This window comes from Odocoileus virginianus, chromosome 9, assembly GCF_023699985.2.
Source record: "Odocoileus virginianus isolate 20LAN1187 ecotype Illinois chromosome 9, Ovbor_1.2, whole genome shotgun sequence".
Classification (NCBI taxonomy): Eukaryota; Metazoa; Chordata; class Mammalia; order Artiodactyla; family Cervidae; genus Odocoileus; species Odocoileus virginianus.
In genome coordinates this window covers 17886101-17905003 of record NC_069682.1, presented here as the reverse complement: position 1 = coordinate 17905003, position 18903 = coordinate 17886101, and the positions used below count along the sequence as shown (strand labels likewise).

Here is an 18903-nt window from a genome sequence, read left to right as displayed (position 1 = left end):
TTAGTAATGATGTCCCATGGTCTTCGCCTCTGTTTAGATTACAGTGGTGATAAATTTGTGCTGCCTCAGTAATAGTGCACACTTGAAATATTCATGGGCTCAGCCAGTTCTCCAAAGCAAGACTTATAATGTATAAGTTCTGGATGTAACAAGTTCAAGCTTTACTTACTTGCTATATTAGAACCAAATTTTGCCCACCCAATACTTTACCTAACAGGTTGACCCAGAGTCACCAATTCTGATTATTCCTTTCACAATATAAAATTCTTTTAAATAACTTTTTTTCTGATACCAAACATAGATCATCATTTCTGAATCCAGCAAAAAGTAAAAACCATGTAAAGACTCAAATGGAAAGGGATGCAGTACCAGTGCTCACATTCCTGCAAATGACCCATTTCCTCCTCCTCAGGGGAGAAGGTCTATGTGCTAAGAGAACCTGGGAGAGTATTTTATCTCTGTCCACAAATTACTTGTTTTTCTTTCCCATCACTGATGCTTACTTGACTTAGCTATATAACCTTTTAAAAAAAATATTCCTGGACAAGTCAAAGAATTTCTGGCTCACAGTAACTTCCTGTGACTATGATGCCTATCATTTGCATCTTGACCCTGGGGAAAAATATTATGTTCTACATCACCAGGTATATCCTTACCATGTGAATGTGTTCTTAATGTGCACACTATTTATTAAGATTAACTCTCTAGGATGACTTTTGTTTGCAAAAAGTTTGTATTTTATGGAAAAAGCTCTGGTTAAAGAACTATGAAGTATCAATTTATAGATCAGCTTTGTTGTTACCTAGATATGTGGCCTTGGTCAAAATTATTTCTCTGTGTGTTAGTCATTTGGTCGTGTTCGATTATTTGCGGCCCCATGGACTGTAGCCCTGTAGGCTTCTCCATCCATGGAATTCTCCAGGCAAGAATACTGGAATGGGTTGCCATTCCCTTCTCCAGGATATCTTCCCAACCCAGGGATCAAACCTGGATATCCTGCATTGCAGGCAGAAAGCCTCAGTATAACGAGGCTTATGTGATTGCTTACAGCCCTTCCAATTCTAAGGTTCTGTGATACTACAATCCAGACATTTCATTTTAATTCTGTTCTATAATATTAAAACAATAATTAAAGAAGTACTACACACATAGAGAAACACATGTTAATATATACCTTACAAAAGTGTTTTGAAACTGTTTATAGAGACTCATACAGAGCGCTATGCAGAAGCTACTGGAAGTATTCTAAAGGGCAAAATCAAGACAAAATCCAAGAGCCATCTTGGTAAGAACAAGAGTATTTCAAGTCTATTTCTGCTTTATTTATCTTCTCTGGAGTTTAAATTTGTGTCTAAATGAGTATAGTACCTATATTCTATTATTACAGGCCGCAGTGGTTTCATCAGTTCATCAGGCGAGTGTATGCTGCTCGGTTCTGTCTCGTCACAAAGATTTGGGGTGACAGACACTAAAGCCCTCTGCATGTCACAGCTCTCAGGTCTTGGACAGACCCTGTTCTAGCTCTCAGGTCTCGAATGGACCGTGTTACAGCTTTTAGACAAATCAGCGTTACAGCTCAGTGTCACAGCTCTATTTTATTTAGATAATAGCAGGAAAATCCATCTTCCAGGCATGAGGGCATGTCGACCCAAAGACACGAAGAGAAAAGCACCCCAGCGCGCAGGAGAGAGAGAGCCCTTTGGCTCCTCTTTTTATATGTTTTTTTCTTCCCCCTGGGCCTGCCCTATGCAAATTGGGCTTAGCCAGGAGTGCTGTTCTACCTGAAGTCCTCACGCAGGTCCTCGGACCTTCCTTTGACCTTTCTTTGTTCTATTTTTGCAGGATTTTCCCTTCCTTGTCTTTTGTGTGTGTTAGCCGCTCAGTCGTGTCCGGCTCTTTGCTACCCCATGGACTGTAGCCCACCAGGCTCCTTTGTCCGTGGGATTCTCCAGGCAAGAATACTGAAGTGGGTTGCCCTTTTAGCCACCACCAATTTGGACTCCTGTTTTCTATTCTAACTACCTAACACTCCTATTATTAGTGGAATTCCGGCAGTTACTAACAGTAGAAAATTAGCTACACAGTATAAGTTTTAAAACTCATTCACTTAAAACTTATCCTTAGAAATTCAATGCTATGGTAAGTTTGGAATATGCTTGCCAGAAGCATTTGAAATATTATTCTATTCACTTTCTTTTTCAGGCTAGAAAGATAGCTGCTTTGTATTTGCATAAGCAGAAAAGCTAGTTTTATCAATGGAATTAAAATGGAGATTTCTCTGCTTACTAATTCCCTCTAAGTCATTAAAATACCTGGCACAGTTTCAGTAACTCTGGTGAAATATTGATCTTTAATCTTGTTGTGTAGCTCATAGTTTACACTGCTGCCCCTTGTCTTGGTGTAATGGTATTTGACACACTGCTCCTTGGTCTTTGATGTGATATTAAGGGAGGCAGAGAGCTTGACAGAAAAGTAAAGGAAAAGATACTCACAAGGAAAAACAGCTGTCATCAAAGGTAACTCTTTGCCCAAGTCTGTGCTTCCGGAGGAGCAACATTAGAAGCTTCATGCTGTAGAGAAGGAGACTTCTCAACAACAGAATATATGCTTCCCTGGTAACTCAGGTAAACAATCTGCCTGCAATGCAGAAAACCCAGGTGTGATCCCTGGGTTGGAAAGATCCCCTGGAGAAGGGAATGGCTACCACCAGTATTCTTGTCTAGGAAATCCTATGGACACAGGAGCCTCATGGGCTAATGTCCATGGGGTCACAAAGAGTCAGACATGACTGAATGACTAACAGTTTCACACTTTCACACATTCCAGCCAAGTCACTAAACAAATAATGAGGCAAGCAGCAACAACATGCCTCCAAAGAGGAGGGGAACTCAGTATCTAGATTTCTTATATTATCCAGAATGCCCAGTATTTATCCCCCAAAATTTGGCAGGCAAAGAAACAAAGTTTGAATCACATACTAGAAACTTCAGGAAAAGTCGGTGTAAAAAATAAATTAAGCAGTGAGAAAGTATTGTGAAGGAGGAGAATTGTAATTCTTACTAGATTACAGATTCCTCTAGCACGTACCTTTTTTCCCTCATCCTTAATTCTGCTATTAGATGCTCTTCTTAATGCTTCCTTGTTTATATAGGCATCAACTGTACTTGTCATTCTTACCTATACCAGGTGGAGGAAAACCAGAGAGCTTTAGTTATGTCTCCTCTGTAGGATCTTTAATACTTTCTCCTGCTCTCAGCCATTACAACAAAGTATTAATAGTAAGATCCCCTTATGGTGTCAGGTTCAGGATAGGTTTCCAACTTTTGGTTTGTGTTCTTTGGAACCACCTTCCATCCACAAAACATTGGACACATTATTTGACCCAAGTCACCAGTCCTACTTACCACTTTTTCAATATGAATTTTTGTTTAATAACTTTCATGCAGTTTCCTCTCCTCTGACCTAGTTTGTAGTTACTAAATCCTGCCAAATCTACAAATCACATAAAAACTCAAAGGGAGTGGGATACAGTCCTGGTGCTGGTACTGCAGCAGATTTACCCACTTCCCCCTCCCCCACGGAAAGTATACATTGTAAGAGGACCTATAGGCAGTTCTTCTTAGACCACAGAGTATCTTGTTGTTCTTCTGCATCATTAATGTCTACTGGACTTACATAACCTTAAAAATGGCATAAAGCACTCTTAAGAGAGTCAAAGGATTTCTGCCTGGTAATAACTTTCTGTGACCATGGTTTGTAACTTGACCAGTGGGCAGGGGAAAAATGGCATGTTCCACTCATAGGTATATTCTTAAAGGATGAGTGTCCTCTTAGTGTAAACTTGGCAGTTATATCATTAATGTGAACTCCCCAAGATGATTAAGGTTTGTGTGAGACATGGCATCACGTAGAAAATCACTGGTTAAGGAATTATGGGGCCTCAGCTTGTGCTTAATTTTGTATTTTCTTGATGTGTGTTCTCAATCAAATCTCAAAACATCTCTAAGCTTCTATATCATGAGGCTTATATGATTGCTGATAACCCTTCAAATTCTAATGTTTTATGACCATGCAATGCAGATGTATGCTTTCTCTTCTGTGATAACAAATACTAATTAACTTGGTACTACACATAGATACAATGATAGACATACATGTGTGTTCATGGTTACCTTAGAAAGTGTTTTGAAATTTGTTTTATATCTATAGAGACTGATATAGAATGCATGACAGATACAGTTAGAAGAGAAAAAGTAATTGGTCAAAGACACAAAGAATCACACTGATAAGAACAAGAGTTTTTCAAGTAATACTTATGGTTTATGTCTTTTCTGGGATTTAATTAACTATGAACAATTAATGACAACAGTAACTATATTTTGCTATTAACAGGGAAAAAGATGAATTCCCTCTAATAATTAAACTCTAGTATTTACTATCAGTGGAAAATTAGCTGCATGTTATTAACTTTAAAGTATTTGTAAAGTAATACATATAATCCTGTGCTCTAATGACTTTAGAAAATGATTGGTTTCAGTGTTTCCAACTGCTCTTCTAACCACTTTCATTGCTAGCTTAAAATGGAAAAAGCAAAACAGAAAAAAAGCCAGTTGATGAGATAAGGAATATAACAGTTACTTCATTGGTTACCAATTTCCTCTACATAATTAAGATGGCATGTAAATTCGTATCTCTACTAAGTAGAGTTCTCTAGCAGAGTTTACAGTTCACTAACACTGCTTTAGTCCTGGAATAACAGAGTTAGATCATTTCTCTTTGGTGCAGGAACTCCTATGGTCGTGAACTTTCTACAGAACTAATGCTGAAAACTAGACTTGCAAAGTAATTGAACCCTCAGAGAAAAGCATAGAATTGTGTTTTCACTGAAGTTTAATATTTAAGCAAGGTTTCTGAAATTTATTTGCTTTTGATTCGTTTATTTTATTACATTCTCATTTTAATTTCTAAAAAAAGTAATGTTAAAAATGAATCAAATAAAACTTATTTACTCCAACAACTTTTAAGTGGGGAAAAGCTGGTGGTATAAAAGTGAAATTGTTTGAACCATGCAGTTAAATGTGTTTTATGTTTTACTTCAGAGTATTTTTGATTATGTTCTCTCAATTAATTTTTGCTTCAGTGTTGCTTATTAATAGAGGTCCTTGTCAGTTTTGAATGAAAACCTAGACACAGCATAAGTGCTTTCTTTTATATCCATTCATTTTAAAATGTCCTGCTATTTAATAACAAAATTGTTAGTTATTTCATACTTATTTATTAATGGTAAATTTATAACTAAATGCTCTAAATGAAATTTGAAAGTCAGAAACTAAGAGGAAAGAAGTTGAATGTACTGCCAAATGTAAAAATGAAAAATTGTTATATCCCACCTCACCAGGTACATCCCTGCCATATGAATGTTTTCTAATATACACAAGAAAGTTATATTTATTAAGTAAAAGTGAAAAATGAAGTCTCTAGGGTGACTTCAATTTGTGAAAGACTTTGTATTTTATGGAAAAGTTCCTAGTTAAGAAACTATGAGGCATCAGTCTTTGGATCAATTTTGTTTGTTGTTACTAGATATATGGCCTTGGTGAAATCACTAAACATTTCTGAGCCTCAATATAATGAGGTTTATAAGACTTCTAATTCTTAAGTCATATGTGTGCAGTCCAGGCATTTCATTTATAATTCTTCTCCTATAATAAAAATATCTAATAAGAATACACACATATTCCATGCACACAAATAAACATACACATGTTAATGTTTAGCTTACAAATGTATCTTGAAACTGTTTATTTCTGTAGCGTCTGATACAGAGCTATTACCAGATATTATTGGAAGACGTTTTTTGAAGAGTGAATTCAAGACGCAACCCAAGAACTATCTTGGTAAGAACAATATTTTGAGTCTGTTTCCTGTTGTTTTCATTAATAGCTTCTCTGAAGTTTATTTAACTTTGCATCTTTAGTGACTACAGCGCCTATATGCTATTATTACAGGATTAAAAAGTGTCATCAATTCCCTCCTATAATTACTAGAATTCTAGCAGTTACTGTCAGTGGGGAATTAGCTACATTTTGTTAATTTTAGAATTTACTCAATTCAAAAGTGATCCATAAAAAATTCAGTGATACAGTGAAATAAACCAAACAGAGAAAGACAAATACCATATGATTTCACTCATGTGTGGAATTTTAAAAGTTAACCATATGTTACTTTAATAATAAACAATAAGTTGTCTCACTTGGGAAACAGAAAACAAACTTGAAACAAAAATAGTGCTCTGAAGTTCTAAACACTCAAGTAATTAGAGTGGCCCTGATGGCCAAGGTATAAACTGTATTTACATAGTAACCTAGACTGTAGTCTGAAGAGCAAGACTCTTGGGTGGCATCCTCTTTTGTTCCATCATCTTTCTCCTCCTGTGCAGCTTTCCATAAACAACCATATTTTTTTCAGTTTTTTCTCCTCCTTTGTGAAACAAAATACATATTTCCAATGTACTTTATAGCTACTACATGAATAAGTTCATGTCAAAAAAAAAAGAAGGAAATGAATTAAAGTTTAAAAAAAAGAATTCTGTGCTTCAAAAGACAATATGAAAGCGTATTTTCTGTCCTTCTATTAATTGACTTAAAAGACAGTTGTATAGAACAGTATAAAAAATATGGAAAAGTTATATATGCTGTCGTTGTTCAGTCACTAAGTCATGTCCGACTCTTTGCAACCACATGAGCTGTAGCATGCCAGGCTTCCCTGAACTTCACCATCTCCTGAAGTTTGCTCAAACTCACTGAGTTTGCACATTGAGTCAGTGATGGAATTAAACCATCTCATCCTTTGTTGCCCCCTTCTCCTCCTGCCTTCAGTCTTTCCCAGCATCAGGGTCTTTTCCAGTGAGTCTTCTCTTTGCATCAGATGGCCAGAGTATTGGCTTCAGCATCAGTCCTTCCAGTGAATATTCAGGACAGGTTTCTTTTAGTATTGAATGGTTTGATCTCCTTACTGTCCAAGGGACTCTCAAGAGTCTTCTCCAGCACCACAGTTTGAAAGCATCAATTCTTCAGTGTCAGCCTTCTTTATGGTCCAACTCTCACATCCATATATGACTACTGGAAAAACCACAGCTTTGACTATATGGACCTTTGACAGAAAAATGATACCTCTACTTTTTAATACACTGTCTAGGTTTGTCATAGCTTTTCTTGCAAGAAGCAAGTATCTTTTAATTTTATGGCTGTAGTCACTATCTGCAATGATTTTGAAGCCCAGGAAAATAAAATCTGTCACTGTTTCCATCTTTTCCCCACCTATTTGCCATGAAATGATAGGAACAGATGCCATGATCTTAGTTTTTGAATGTTGAATTTTAAGCCAGCTTTTTCACTCTCCTCTTTCACTTTCATCAAGAGACTTTTTAGTTCTTCTTCACTTTCTGCCGTAAGGGTGCTGTCATCTGCATATCTAAGGTTGTTGATATTTCTTGCAGCAGTCTTGATTCCAGCTTGTGATTCTTCCAGCCTGACATTTTGAATGATGTACTCTGGATATAAGTTAAATTAACAGGGTGGCGATATACAGCCTTTACACACCCCTTTCCCAACTTTGAACCAGTCTGTTGTTCCATGTCCGGTTCTAACTATTGCTTCTTGACCTGCATACAGGTTTCTCAAGAGATAGATAAGATGGTCTGGTATTCCCACCTCTTTAAGAATTTTTCACAATTTGTTCTGATCCACATAGTCAAAGGCTTTAGCATAGTTAAGGAAACAGAAATAAATGATTTTCTGGAATTGTCTTGCTTTTTCTATGAACAAGGATGGCAATTTGATCTCTGGTTCCTCTGCTCTTTTTAAATACAGCTTGTACATCTGGAATTTCTTGGTTCACATACTGTTGAAGCCTAGCTTGAAGGATTTTGAGCATTGTCTTGCCAACATGTAAAACGAATGCAGTTATATGGTAGTTTGAACATTCTTTGGCATTGCCCTTCCTTGTAATTGGAATGAAAACTGACCTTTTCCAGTCCTGTGGCCACTGCTGAGTTTTCCAAATTTGCTGGCATATTGAGTACAGCACTTTAACAACATCATTTTAAGATTTTCAATAGCTCAGCTGAAATTCCATCACTTCATATAGCTTTCTTTGTAGTAATGCTTCCTAAGGCCCACTTGACTTCACACTCTAGGGTGTCTGGCTCTAGCTGAGTGACCACACCATCATGGTTATCTGGGCCATTCAGACCTTTTTTGTAGAGTATCTGTGTATTCTTGCCACCTCTTCGTAATCTCTTCTATTTCTTAGGTCCTTACCATTTCTGTCCTTTATTGCGCCCGTCTTTGAATGAAATGTTTCCTGGGCATCTCTAATTTCTTGAAGAGATCTCTAGTCTTTCCCATTCTATTGTTTTCCTCTGTTTCTTTGCATTGTTCACGTAAGACTTTCTTATCTCTCCTTGCTCTTCTTTGGAATTCTGCATTCAGTTGGGTATATCTCTCCCTTTCTCCTTTGCTTTTTGCTTCTCTTCTCTTCTCAGCTATTTGTAAGACAGCCTCCTCAGACAAAAATTTTGCCTTCTTAAATTTCTTTTTCTTTGGGATATTTCGAAGATTTTTCTAGTGCAAACCTTTTAATTCATAGTGCTTAAACTCAATCTTCCCTCAAATGCTATTCTTTTTTTAAATTGGAGGATAATTGCTTTGCAATGTTTTGTTGGTTTCTCCTATATAGCACTGTGAATCAGCCATAAGTATACATATATTCCCTCCCTGTTGAGCCTCCCTCCCCTTCATCCCCATCCCACCCCTCTAGGTTGTCATAGAGTACCAATCTGAGCTCCCTTTTTAGACAGCAGTTTTCCACTAGCTATCTATTTTGCACATAGTAGTGTTATATATTTCAGTGCTGCTCTGTCAATTTGCCCCACCCTCTCCTTCCCCCACTGTGTCCACAAGTCTGTTCTCTATGTCTCCATCTCTATGCCTGCCCTGGAAATAGGTTCATCAGTACCATTTTTCTAGATTTCATATATATGCATTAATATACCATGTCAAATACTGAAGGAAATCAACCCTGAATACTCACTGGAAGGACTGATGCTGAAGCTCCAATCCTCTCTCTGGCCACCTGATGTGAAGAGCCAACTCATTGAAAAAGATCCTGATGCTGGAAAAGATTGAAGACAAAATAAGAGGGCAGCAGAGGATGAGATGGTTGGATAGCATCACCGACTCAATGGACATGAACTTGGGCAAACTCCGGGAGACAGTGAGGGACAGGGAGGCCTGACATGCTGCAGTCCATGGGGTCACAAAGAGTCAGACACGACTTAATGACTGAACAACAATGGGACCAAATGCTGTTCTGATTGCCTCCCAGCTTCTCTGAGGATCCTCTGCTTTCTTGAGTCAAATGATTCCATTCTCCTTATTAATTAATTGGAGGAAGACAAAAGTGGCTAAAATATATATGCTAATCCCTAATTTTGTGTGGCTATAAATTTTATTACTCCCACTAAGTATTATTTATTGAAGACTTGCCTGGCCAGTCTGATTCATTTTTGTTCATTTTTTTATTGATGTTCCAGGTGGTATTCTGTAAAGAATGCAATGTAGTACACTTGGGCTGCCAAAATCATAGTGCCACCTTTTGCATTTATGCATGGGCTCAGCCCTTTTTTCAAAGTGGTCTTTTAGTCAATAGTGTCAGGATCATGACAGGTTTCCAACTACATTTACATGCTCAACTGGAACCAACTTTCCCGCACTAAACTTCTGATCCAGGAAAACAGGTATTCAAACAGAGCCCTGTTAAAACCACTAGCATCAAAATGCAACTGCGTGCATGCCCTTTAGGTCCCCAATCCTCATTATCCCTTTCTCAGTGTGAATATCTTTAAATTAACTTTCATGTATTTTTTAATGTCATCTAATCTTAGTTAATTGCTATCAATTATAGCAAAAACTTTAGACCACATAAAAACTCAAATGAAAATGGATCCTAACAGAGTCCTGGTTCTGGTACAAATATTGCCATTTCCTCCTTGCAAGACATGAAATATATATGCCCAAGGAATCCCCAAGGCACTTTTTGTTTTAAGTCAGGGATACCCACATGATTTACAGTTCTGTAGCCTAAAAGGGAATTAAAGTTTTCCTGGGCAAGTCAAAGAATTTCTGATTCATGGTAAGTTTCTATGACTAAGAAAACTCTTGTTTATATCTTATCTTTATGGGGAAGAAAATGTGAAGTTGTTCCTCATTGGGAACATCCTTACAGAGTAACTGTACTTTTGATGTGAACTTGGAAATTATATTACTGTCATAAATTCTCTGGAATGATTTCAGCTTGTGTAAGAGAGAGCATTATATGGAAAAAATCACTGCTTAAGGAATTAAACACTGGTTAAAGAAAAGATACTGGTAAAAGGAATATAGAAAAGACACTGGTTAGGTACAAAGTGGTACATCCATTTGTCATTCCCTGAATGTTTGATTTGGGTCATATCCTGAATATATCTAAACTTCAATATAATGTAACTTACATATTAATAATTGCTTCCTGTGTTCTAATTTAAGGTTTTGTGATTCTCTAAACCAGACATTTCAATATAACTCATCTTTCATAACAGCAAATACTAATTAGGTCAGTCATACACACACACATGTGCACAAACACACACACGCAAACACACACACATGTTTGTATGGAAGTAGTTACCTTGTAAAGTGTTTTGAAATTTGTTCTTTTCTACAGGGACTAATATACAAGGCTTGAGAAGTAAAACTGGAAGAGGTGTAATAAAGGGACAATTCAAGATGCAATCAATGAATCTCCCTGGTAAGAATAGGAACTTTACAAATTTAAGTTTTCAGGTTTACTTATCTTCTCTAGAGGTATTTAAATAAGAGTCATAAATAACATCAGTATCTATGTTTTATTATTACATGGGCTGAAATTTTCAAGAATTTTTTCCTTGAATTAGTTTTATATTAAATATCAGTGTAAAACTATCTACATATTATTAATGGTAGAACTCATTCATTTAGGATGTAATCCATAAAAACCAGTCCTTTAATAAACTTAGCATATGCTTGGTAAAAATATCCCCAATTATATTCTGTTCACTTTCTGTTTTCAGCTTAGGTAGACATTTCTCTTGAATTTGCAAGTGCAGAAAGGCTAGCTAAGGAATGTGATAAGACTATAACGTCTCAGTGGTTATCAGTTCCCTCTTTATTAGACCTGTAGTAACAGCATTACACACGTTTCTTTATGGTGTTTTCTGTGATATTGAAAGAAGATGTCTAAATAGAGATAAAAGGAAAACAGACACTCAGACAGAGCCCTGTTACTACAGACACCAAGAAGCTGCTGTGTGCATGCCTGAAGATGTGCCCTCTAAGGAGCAATGGGTGAGGCGTCACACCTCAGGAGAAAAGAGATGTTAGCAAGACACTTCTGAGAAATCACTGTAAACAAACAAGCAAACAAGCAAGCGAACACACTAAACAACAAGCCTTATATGGGGAGACAAATCAGAATCCAGAAATACTGTGATATATTATCTAAAATATCCGTGCTAAGTCACTTCAGTCATGTCCAACTCTTTGCAACTGCATGGACTGTAGCCCACCAGGTTCCTCTGTCCATGGGATTCTCCAGGCAAGAATACTGGAGTGGGTTGCCATGCCCTTCTCCAGGGGATCTTCCCAACCCAGAGATTGAACCCGGGTCTCCTGCACTGCAGGCAGATTCTTTACTGACTGAGCTACAAGGGAAGCAAGTGAGTAAAAGTGGTATTAAATGCATGATACTCTTCTCCACCTTGAAAGTATTCATTTGTTCATCCACTCAAGTTTTAGCAGACCTCCTGTTCACCAGCAACTGTGTCCGGAGCTGGCGGCATTGGGGGAAGTCTTACCATATGAATGTAGTTTTAATGTACACAAGAAAAGTTATATTAAGATAAACTCTCTAGGATGAATTAAATTTGCAAAGAGACTGTGTGTTTTATGGAAAAAGTCCTAATTAAAGAATTATGAGGCATAAGTCTATGGATCACTTTTATCACTACTTGGCTATGTGGTCTTAATCAAACTAATAAACATTTCTAAGGTACAATATAATGAGGCTTATATGGTTGCCAATGGCTCTCCCAGTTCTAAGGTGTTTTGCTTCTGTAAGTAAGACATTTCACTATAATTCTTCTTCTATAATAAAATGCTAATTAAAGGATTATTACACACAAACTCACACAACTACATGTTGATATTTACCTTATGAAAGTGTTTTGAACTGTTTATTTCTATAGACACTGTTACAGAGCACTTCCCAGATGCTGTTGGAAGAAGTATACTAAAGAGTGATATCAAGACACAATTCAAGAGTCATCCTGGTAAGAGTAAGAATATTGCAAGTCTATTCTGGCTTATTTATCTTCTCCAGAGTTTGAATTTGAATCTGATTATAGTACCTATATGCTGTTATTACAGGATACAGTATCTTCATAAATTCCATTCTAGAGTTAGAACTGCTATAACTCCAACAGTTATTATCAATGGAAAATTAGTTACATATTTTAAATTTCAGAACTCCTTCTTTTAAAAAGTGATCCTCAAAATTTCAGTGGTATAGTGAGCTTGGAATATACTTAATGAAAGCATTTCAAGTGCTACTCTCTTTTTTTTTTTAATTTTCAGGCTAGTTGCTTTATATTTGGAAAAGCAGAAAGTCTAGTTTATGAATGAGATTAAAAGACTTACTGGATAGTTATTTCATTGCTTACTAATTCCCTGTATATAATTAAAATACCAAGCATATTTTCAGTATCTCAGGTGAAGTAGAGATCTGTAGTCTTGTTACATAGTTCATAGTTTACACTTGTTTCCGCTTGTCTGGTGTAATGGTGTTTGACACACTGCTCCTTGATCTTTGATGTGATATTAAGGGAGGCAGAAAACCAGAGAGCCTCAGTTATATCTCCTCTGTAGGGTCTTTAATACTTCCTCCTGCTCTCAGCCATTACAACAAAGTATTAATAGTAAGATCCCCTTATGGTGTCAGGTTCAGGATAGGTTTCCAACTTTTGGTTTGTGTTCTTTGGAACCACCTTCCATCCACAAAACATTGGACACATTATTTGGCCCAAGTCACCAGTCCTACTTACCACTTTTTCAGTATGAATTTTTGTTTAATAACTTTCATGCAGTTTCCTCTCCTCTGACCTAGTTTGTAGTTAACTAAATCCTGCCAAATCTACAAATCACATAAAAACTCAAAGGGAGTGGGATGCAGTCCTGGTGCTGGTACTGCAGCAGATTTACCCACTTCCCCCTCCCCAGCGGAAAAGTATACATTATAAGATGACCTGATAGGCGGTTTTTCTTAGACCACAGAGTATCTTGTTGTTCTTCTGCATCATTGATATCTACTGGACTTACATAACCTTAAAAATGGCATAAAGCACTCTTAAGAGAGTCAAAGAATTTCTGCCTGTGACCATGGTTTGTAACTTGACCAGTGGGCAAGGGGAAAATTTCATGTTCCACTCATAGGTATATTCTTAAAGGATGAGTGTCCTCTTAGTGTAAACTTGGCAGTTATATCATTAATGTGAACTCCCCAAGATGATTAAGGTTTGTGTGAGACATGGCATCACGTAGAAAAAGCACTGGTTAAGGAATTATGGGGCCTCAGCTTGTGCTTAATTTTGTATTTTTTTGGTGTGTGTTCTCAATCAAATCTCAAAACATCTCTTAAGTTTCTTGAGGCTTATATGATTGCTAAGAACCCTTCAAATTCTAATGGTTTATGATTGTGCAGTGCAGATATTATATTGTCATCCATAATAACAAGTACTAAGTAGCTTAGTACCACATACGCAGACACACATACATGTGTGTTAATGGTTACCTTAGAAAGTGTTTTGAAATTTGTTTTATATCTACAGCAACTGATAAGGAATATATGACAGATACTGTTGAAAGTGAAAAAGAAAATAGTAAAATCAAGACATATCATAAAAGTCACCCTGGTAAGATCAAGAATTTGTCAAGTCTAATATTTATGGTTTATGTCTTCTCTGTGATTTAACTAATGATAGCAATAACTGTATGTTAATATTAATGGGGAGTAATCTTCATGAATTTCATCTTATAATTAACATTAAAGTCTTGTATTTGCTATCAATGGAAATTTACCTAGATTTTATTTAGTTGTAAGCTCATACATTTGGAAAGTAATTCATATAATCCAATGCTCTAATGACCTTAGAATATGCTTGGTTTAAGTATTTCAAACTGCTAATCTGCTCACTTTCTTGCTGGCTTAGAAGAGTGTTGCTTTGAAATTGAAAAAGCAAAAAGGCTAGTTGATAAGTGGTATAAGAATAGGAATATAGCATTTATTTTATTCAATTTTCCCTACATAATTAATCTTGTGTGTAGATTTATCTCTACTAAAGTGAAGTTCTCTAGCTGAGTTTACAATTCACAGAGACAGCTTTAGTCCTGGAGTAACAGGGTTAGATACATTTCTCTTTGGTGGAAGAATGAACTTTTTGCAAAAGTGATGCTGAAAGTCAGAATTTGAAAGTAACTGAATCCTCAGATTTAAGCACCAAAATATGTGTTTTCACTGAAATTTAACATTTAAAGTGAGATTTATGAGACTTTGCTTTTGAATGCCTTATTTTCTTACAATCTCACTTCTATTCCTGAAAAAAAATTGTTAAAAATAACCGAATAAAAATTATTTACTGACAACTTTTAACCGAGAAAAACCCAGAAGTGTAAAACTGAAATTGTAGGAACTAAGCAGTTAAATTTGTTTTCTGTTTTGCTGTGATAAATTTAGTATATTAGGATAAGACATTTTTCCATGTCTTTAATTTTCAGAGTATTTTTATGTAGGTTCTTTCAGTTACTTTGGCTTCAGTGTTGCTTATTAATCCTTCTCAATTTTGAGTAACATCCTTAGGCACACCAAGAATTTGCTCTTATTTCCATCCGATTTGAAATGTCATGCACCTTAAGAATGAAATTAATTTATTTAATTATTTTATACCTACTTATTAATGAGGAGTTTATAATTAAATGCCCTGAATAAAATTGAAGCAATATAAACTGTTAAGGGAAAAAGTACTGAAAGGAGAATACAGATCAAATATAGAAATGAATATGCAAATATAGAAATGAATATAAAAGGTGATTGGATTAAATTTTGAAATTAAGTGAGATGCTATCTAAGAAAACAGAACAACAAAAAGGAAGAGAAAATGAAGAAATTGTTTATAGAAATTGGAATGATAGAAAAGTGGCCACATATATGTGGAAAGAAAAATTTACAGTTGCCAAAATGAAGACTAATGCATGAAGGATGGGGAGTAGTGTGCAAATAGTTATAGTGTCTTTGTGAAATTTCTCTTTTTAAATTTTACATTAGGAGTGAATGTATTTAAAAATAAAGATATGTCCACACAACATCAAGCAGAGTTTTTTACTGGGCACATCGCAGGAAGTAAATTCCCAATGAACGTGATCAATTTTTCACAACTTGGCAATCAAGGTAAAAGATATAACAGTATAAAATAGATATCTAATTATTTAGATTACTTTTGTAGTATGTTTTTAAAATTTATTCTATAAAATATTTTAAACATCCAGAAAATAAGAAAATTAACAGAAAACACACAACATTCTAATGGTTCCCTTTGTGTGATTTTACAATCCCAATCCCTCCTTTCTCAGCTTTTATTATACACAGTCATAAAGAATATATAATGATGATCTGTACAAATATATTCTAAAATGTTTTATTGTGCCCTCTTTATTTTTTTATTATTCTTTATTGTGAAACTTCCCACCTGTCTTCCTCCCCACTACCCACATTACTGTAGGTCAGTCAAATTTATTAAAAATGTACATGCATACAAATATATATACCCCTTTTTAGCAGAAATTCTCAAGTTAAATGCTTTAATTCCTTTCTAGTCTCTAGAGAATGTTTTTATGCCATCTCAGCAATACTTTTTAAAAGACATTTTTAATCTAGCATTTTATCAGTCGTCAAACTCACAGAACCAGAGAATAAAATGGTTGTTTCCAGGGGTAGGGGTAGAGAGAAGTGGGTAGTTGTTCAATGGATATAAAGTCGCATTTATATTAGTTGAGTAAATTCTAGAGATCTCTGTAAAACATTACGTCTACAGTTAACAATGAAGTATTGTGCATGTAAAAATTGTTAAGACAGGAGTGCTTTGTGCTAAGTGTTTTTATGACATACACATAAAAAAGCAAGGAGATAGGAGAAGTCTCTTATAGGTGATAGACATGTTTATTACCTTGATTGTGATGATGGCATCACAGGTTGTATGCCTATTTTAAAATTCATCAAAATGTACACATTACATCTGGGCAGTGTTTTTATATACTAAGTATACCTCAGTGAAGTTGGAAAAGAAAAAGCAGGATGCTACCAAGGAACCACAGAATAAAGAAAAGGAAGAGAAAATGATGAAATATTTATAGAAACTAGACTAATAGTCATTGACAAGTGGCTAAACTATGGGAAGGAAACATTACAAATGCATAAAGACTAATACATGGGGTTTGGAGAGTAGTGTATGAATGTTAGACTTCATATAATTTTTCTTTTTAAATTTTATTATAGATTTACTTAAAGGCAGAAATACATTTTTACAGCAAGAAAATGTCTATGCCAGGCACATTGCACCAAGTAAATATAAAACAAAAGTAATTACTTTATCACCCTTTGATGATGAAGGTAAAAATTTATATATAAAGATATTAAAATACTTTATAACTACCTAGAATAATTCTTGTGGTATTTTTTTAATTCTTTTTATATCTAACTTTTTCTTCAGAAATATCTTAGATAAACCCTTGCAAGCCTGAAAATGAAATAACTTTAATTTCTCCTTTTTACTGGCAGTATATTTCATAATATAGAATTCTTTATTTAATCATTCTTCTATTGAAGTTCATTGATTTTTTACACTTTTCACCCTACTAAATGTGTCCATGAATATCTATTCTTGCATATGAATATTTTTATCTCTAGTATCTTAGGATTGATATTGTTAAAGTATTTATAAGCTTTTAATATTGAAAAATACTTTCAGATTGTTTACCTAAAGGGCTGTTAACATTTTTACCAGCAATTGAGGAAAAATATACTTTTCTCTGCATAACCTTCAGCCACATAGATTAGTGGGTTTTTATTTGCTTTTTTCCATTTATGCCCAAAGTTACTAAATCTTATCTCTCATATCTCAATCTAATTTTAATTTTTCCCACATTTGTTAGTGTTATTTTACTGGATAACTACAAAGAAAACTATTTAGCCTAAAGCATAACTATTTATATAGTTCATAATTGGGAGTTTGCAATGTAGACTGGTTTGAGCTGGGATAATTTATATGTCCTTGGTCAGCTTGTGGCCAGTGGCTTCACTGCATGTCTAGCAACTGGCTTTCTGTTATTTCAGACAATAGAGGTATATGGTTTGGTTTCATCAGAAGATGGAGATTATGCTAGCTGTTTGAAAAGAGAGCAAAAATAATAAACCTAAGTATAAAATTATGAGCTGCATAACTGAAAATGTAAGAAGAACTCTGAAATAACATGGAGAAAGCAGTTTCAGAAGTTTCCACTATTAGGGCTGAAAGAGACTTCAGGATAGGATGTTACTTGGCTGGTGCTGGTGTCTGATTTTTCAGGAAGTCTCCTATGTACTTCTGAAGACAAAGCACTGCTAGTGTCTCGGGTGGTGAAAGTTTAATAAAACTTGTTCTTCTCATGTTGGAAAGAACACCTGTCAGGGAATGTTTGACGGGAGGATTCCTATGTGCTGTCTCTCGTGAGTCCTTTGTCCCTCTTTAAGAGGAACAGCACGCTGCTCCCAGGGACTGAGGTCATTGTGTGAGGCAGGCTTGGGTCTCCTTTAGTAAACATTCTCTTTAGGACAAAACTGCTTAGTCTTGCTGCCCTTTCTTGAGATATGGATTGTCTCCTGACCTTGTGACTAACATTACCCCTTGTTCCCTTGGTAACGGTTGCTGTACGTTTGGTTTTCTGATCTCTATCATTCCCGAAAGAAGTTTCTTGTACCACCTATATATACTCATAGAAAAATCATTAAAGCACCTTTGCCTCATCAGAGCTTACGTCCCCATGTCTTTTTTGTTTCTCTCTCTCTCTCCCTCTTTTTTTCTGGCTGATTCTCTGGAGCGTGGAGACCCATCATGCTCACTTTCCTGCCCAGGCTTCTAAGACCCTTTCAAGAAGGCACTTTGTGCCTTCACCCCCTCGAGGGGGTGCCTGGTGCCTTCATGAGCAATGCAAGTCCTGTGTCAAGGGCTTTATTGGTCTCTGCGTAAACCAGGGAATATCAGCCTCTTTCTCTCTTTTACTTTCTTATCGTCGACTCCGTACCACCAGGTTCCGGTCCATTAAAGGACCCCAACAAATACAAACAATTTGTGCCATGCAAAGAATTTCTGCTCCTGGGGAAAGGTACATTGCTGGCATGGTGTTCACCAGAGCTGAAAAGGGACATGAGCTCTTGGGAAGCCCTTTGGTAACCAGGTGGGAGAAACAGATTCCTTGGTTCTTTTCCAGAAGTCTCCCTCTCGCAGGCCCTGTCTGCACAGCCTAACTCGGTGCTGCCTGGCAAAGCATAAATGTAGTTTGTAGGATTCCAGATCCAGTACCACAAAGCAGAATGTAAGAGTGGTTTGGAACCTAAGAGAAAATAAGCTTCTCAAGTGTTACTGGAGGTAACCTCACTACACGTCTCTCATCTTTCATCTAGATGGCTTAGGGGTCTTCACATTGTAACCTCCGATCCTTAGCACAGCATGGGGCAAATCTC

The 18903-nt window shown here is 36.0% G+C and overlaps 1 protein-coding gene across 12 annotated transcripts in view; it reads left to right on the top strand.

The window, feature by feature from the left end:
• CCDC7 (coiled-coil domain containing 7) overlaps positions 1-18903 on the top strand; it is a 257870-nt gene that overhangs the window by 218515 nt on the left and 20452 nt on the right. For 10 of the 12 annotated variants that reach the window (XM_070472033.1, XM_070472029.1, XM_070472034.1 and 7 more), the window contains 7 exons: positions 1205-1285; positions 5814-5897; positions 10765-10848; positions 12323-12406; positions 13961-14044; positions 15454-15576; positions 16681-16794. In XM_070472033.1, the coding sequence (XP_070328134.1) occupies positions 1205-1285; positions 5814-5897; positions 10765-10848; positions 12323-12406; positions 13961-14044; positions 15454-15576; positions 16681-16794 (654 nt within the window). The remainder of the gene's footprint in view (positions 1-1204; positions 1286-5813; positions 5898-10764; positions 10849-12322; positions 12407-13960; positions 14045-15453; positions 15577-16680; positions 16795-18903) is intronic. The other 2 variants (XM_070472032.1, XM_070472035.1) reach the window with 2 other exon arrangements.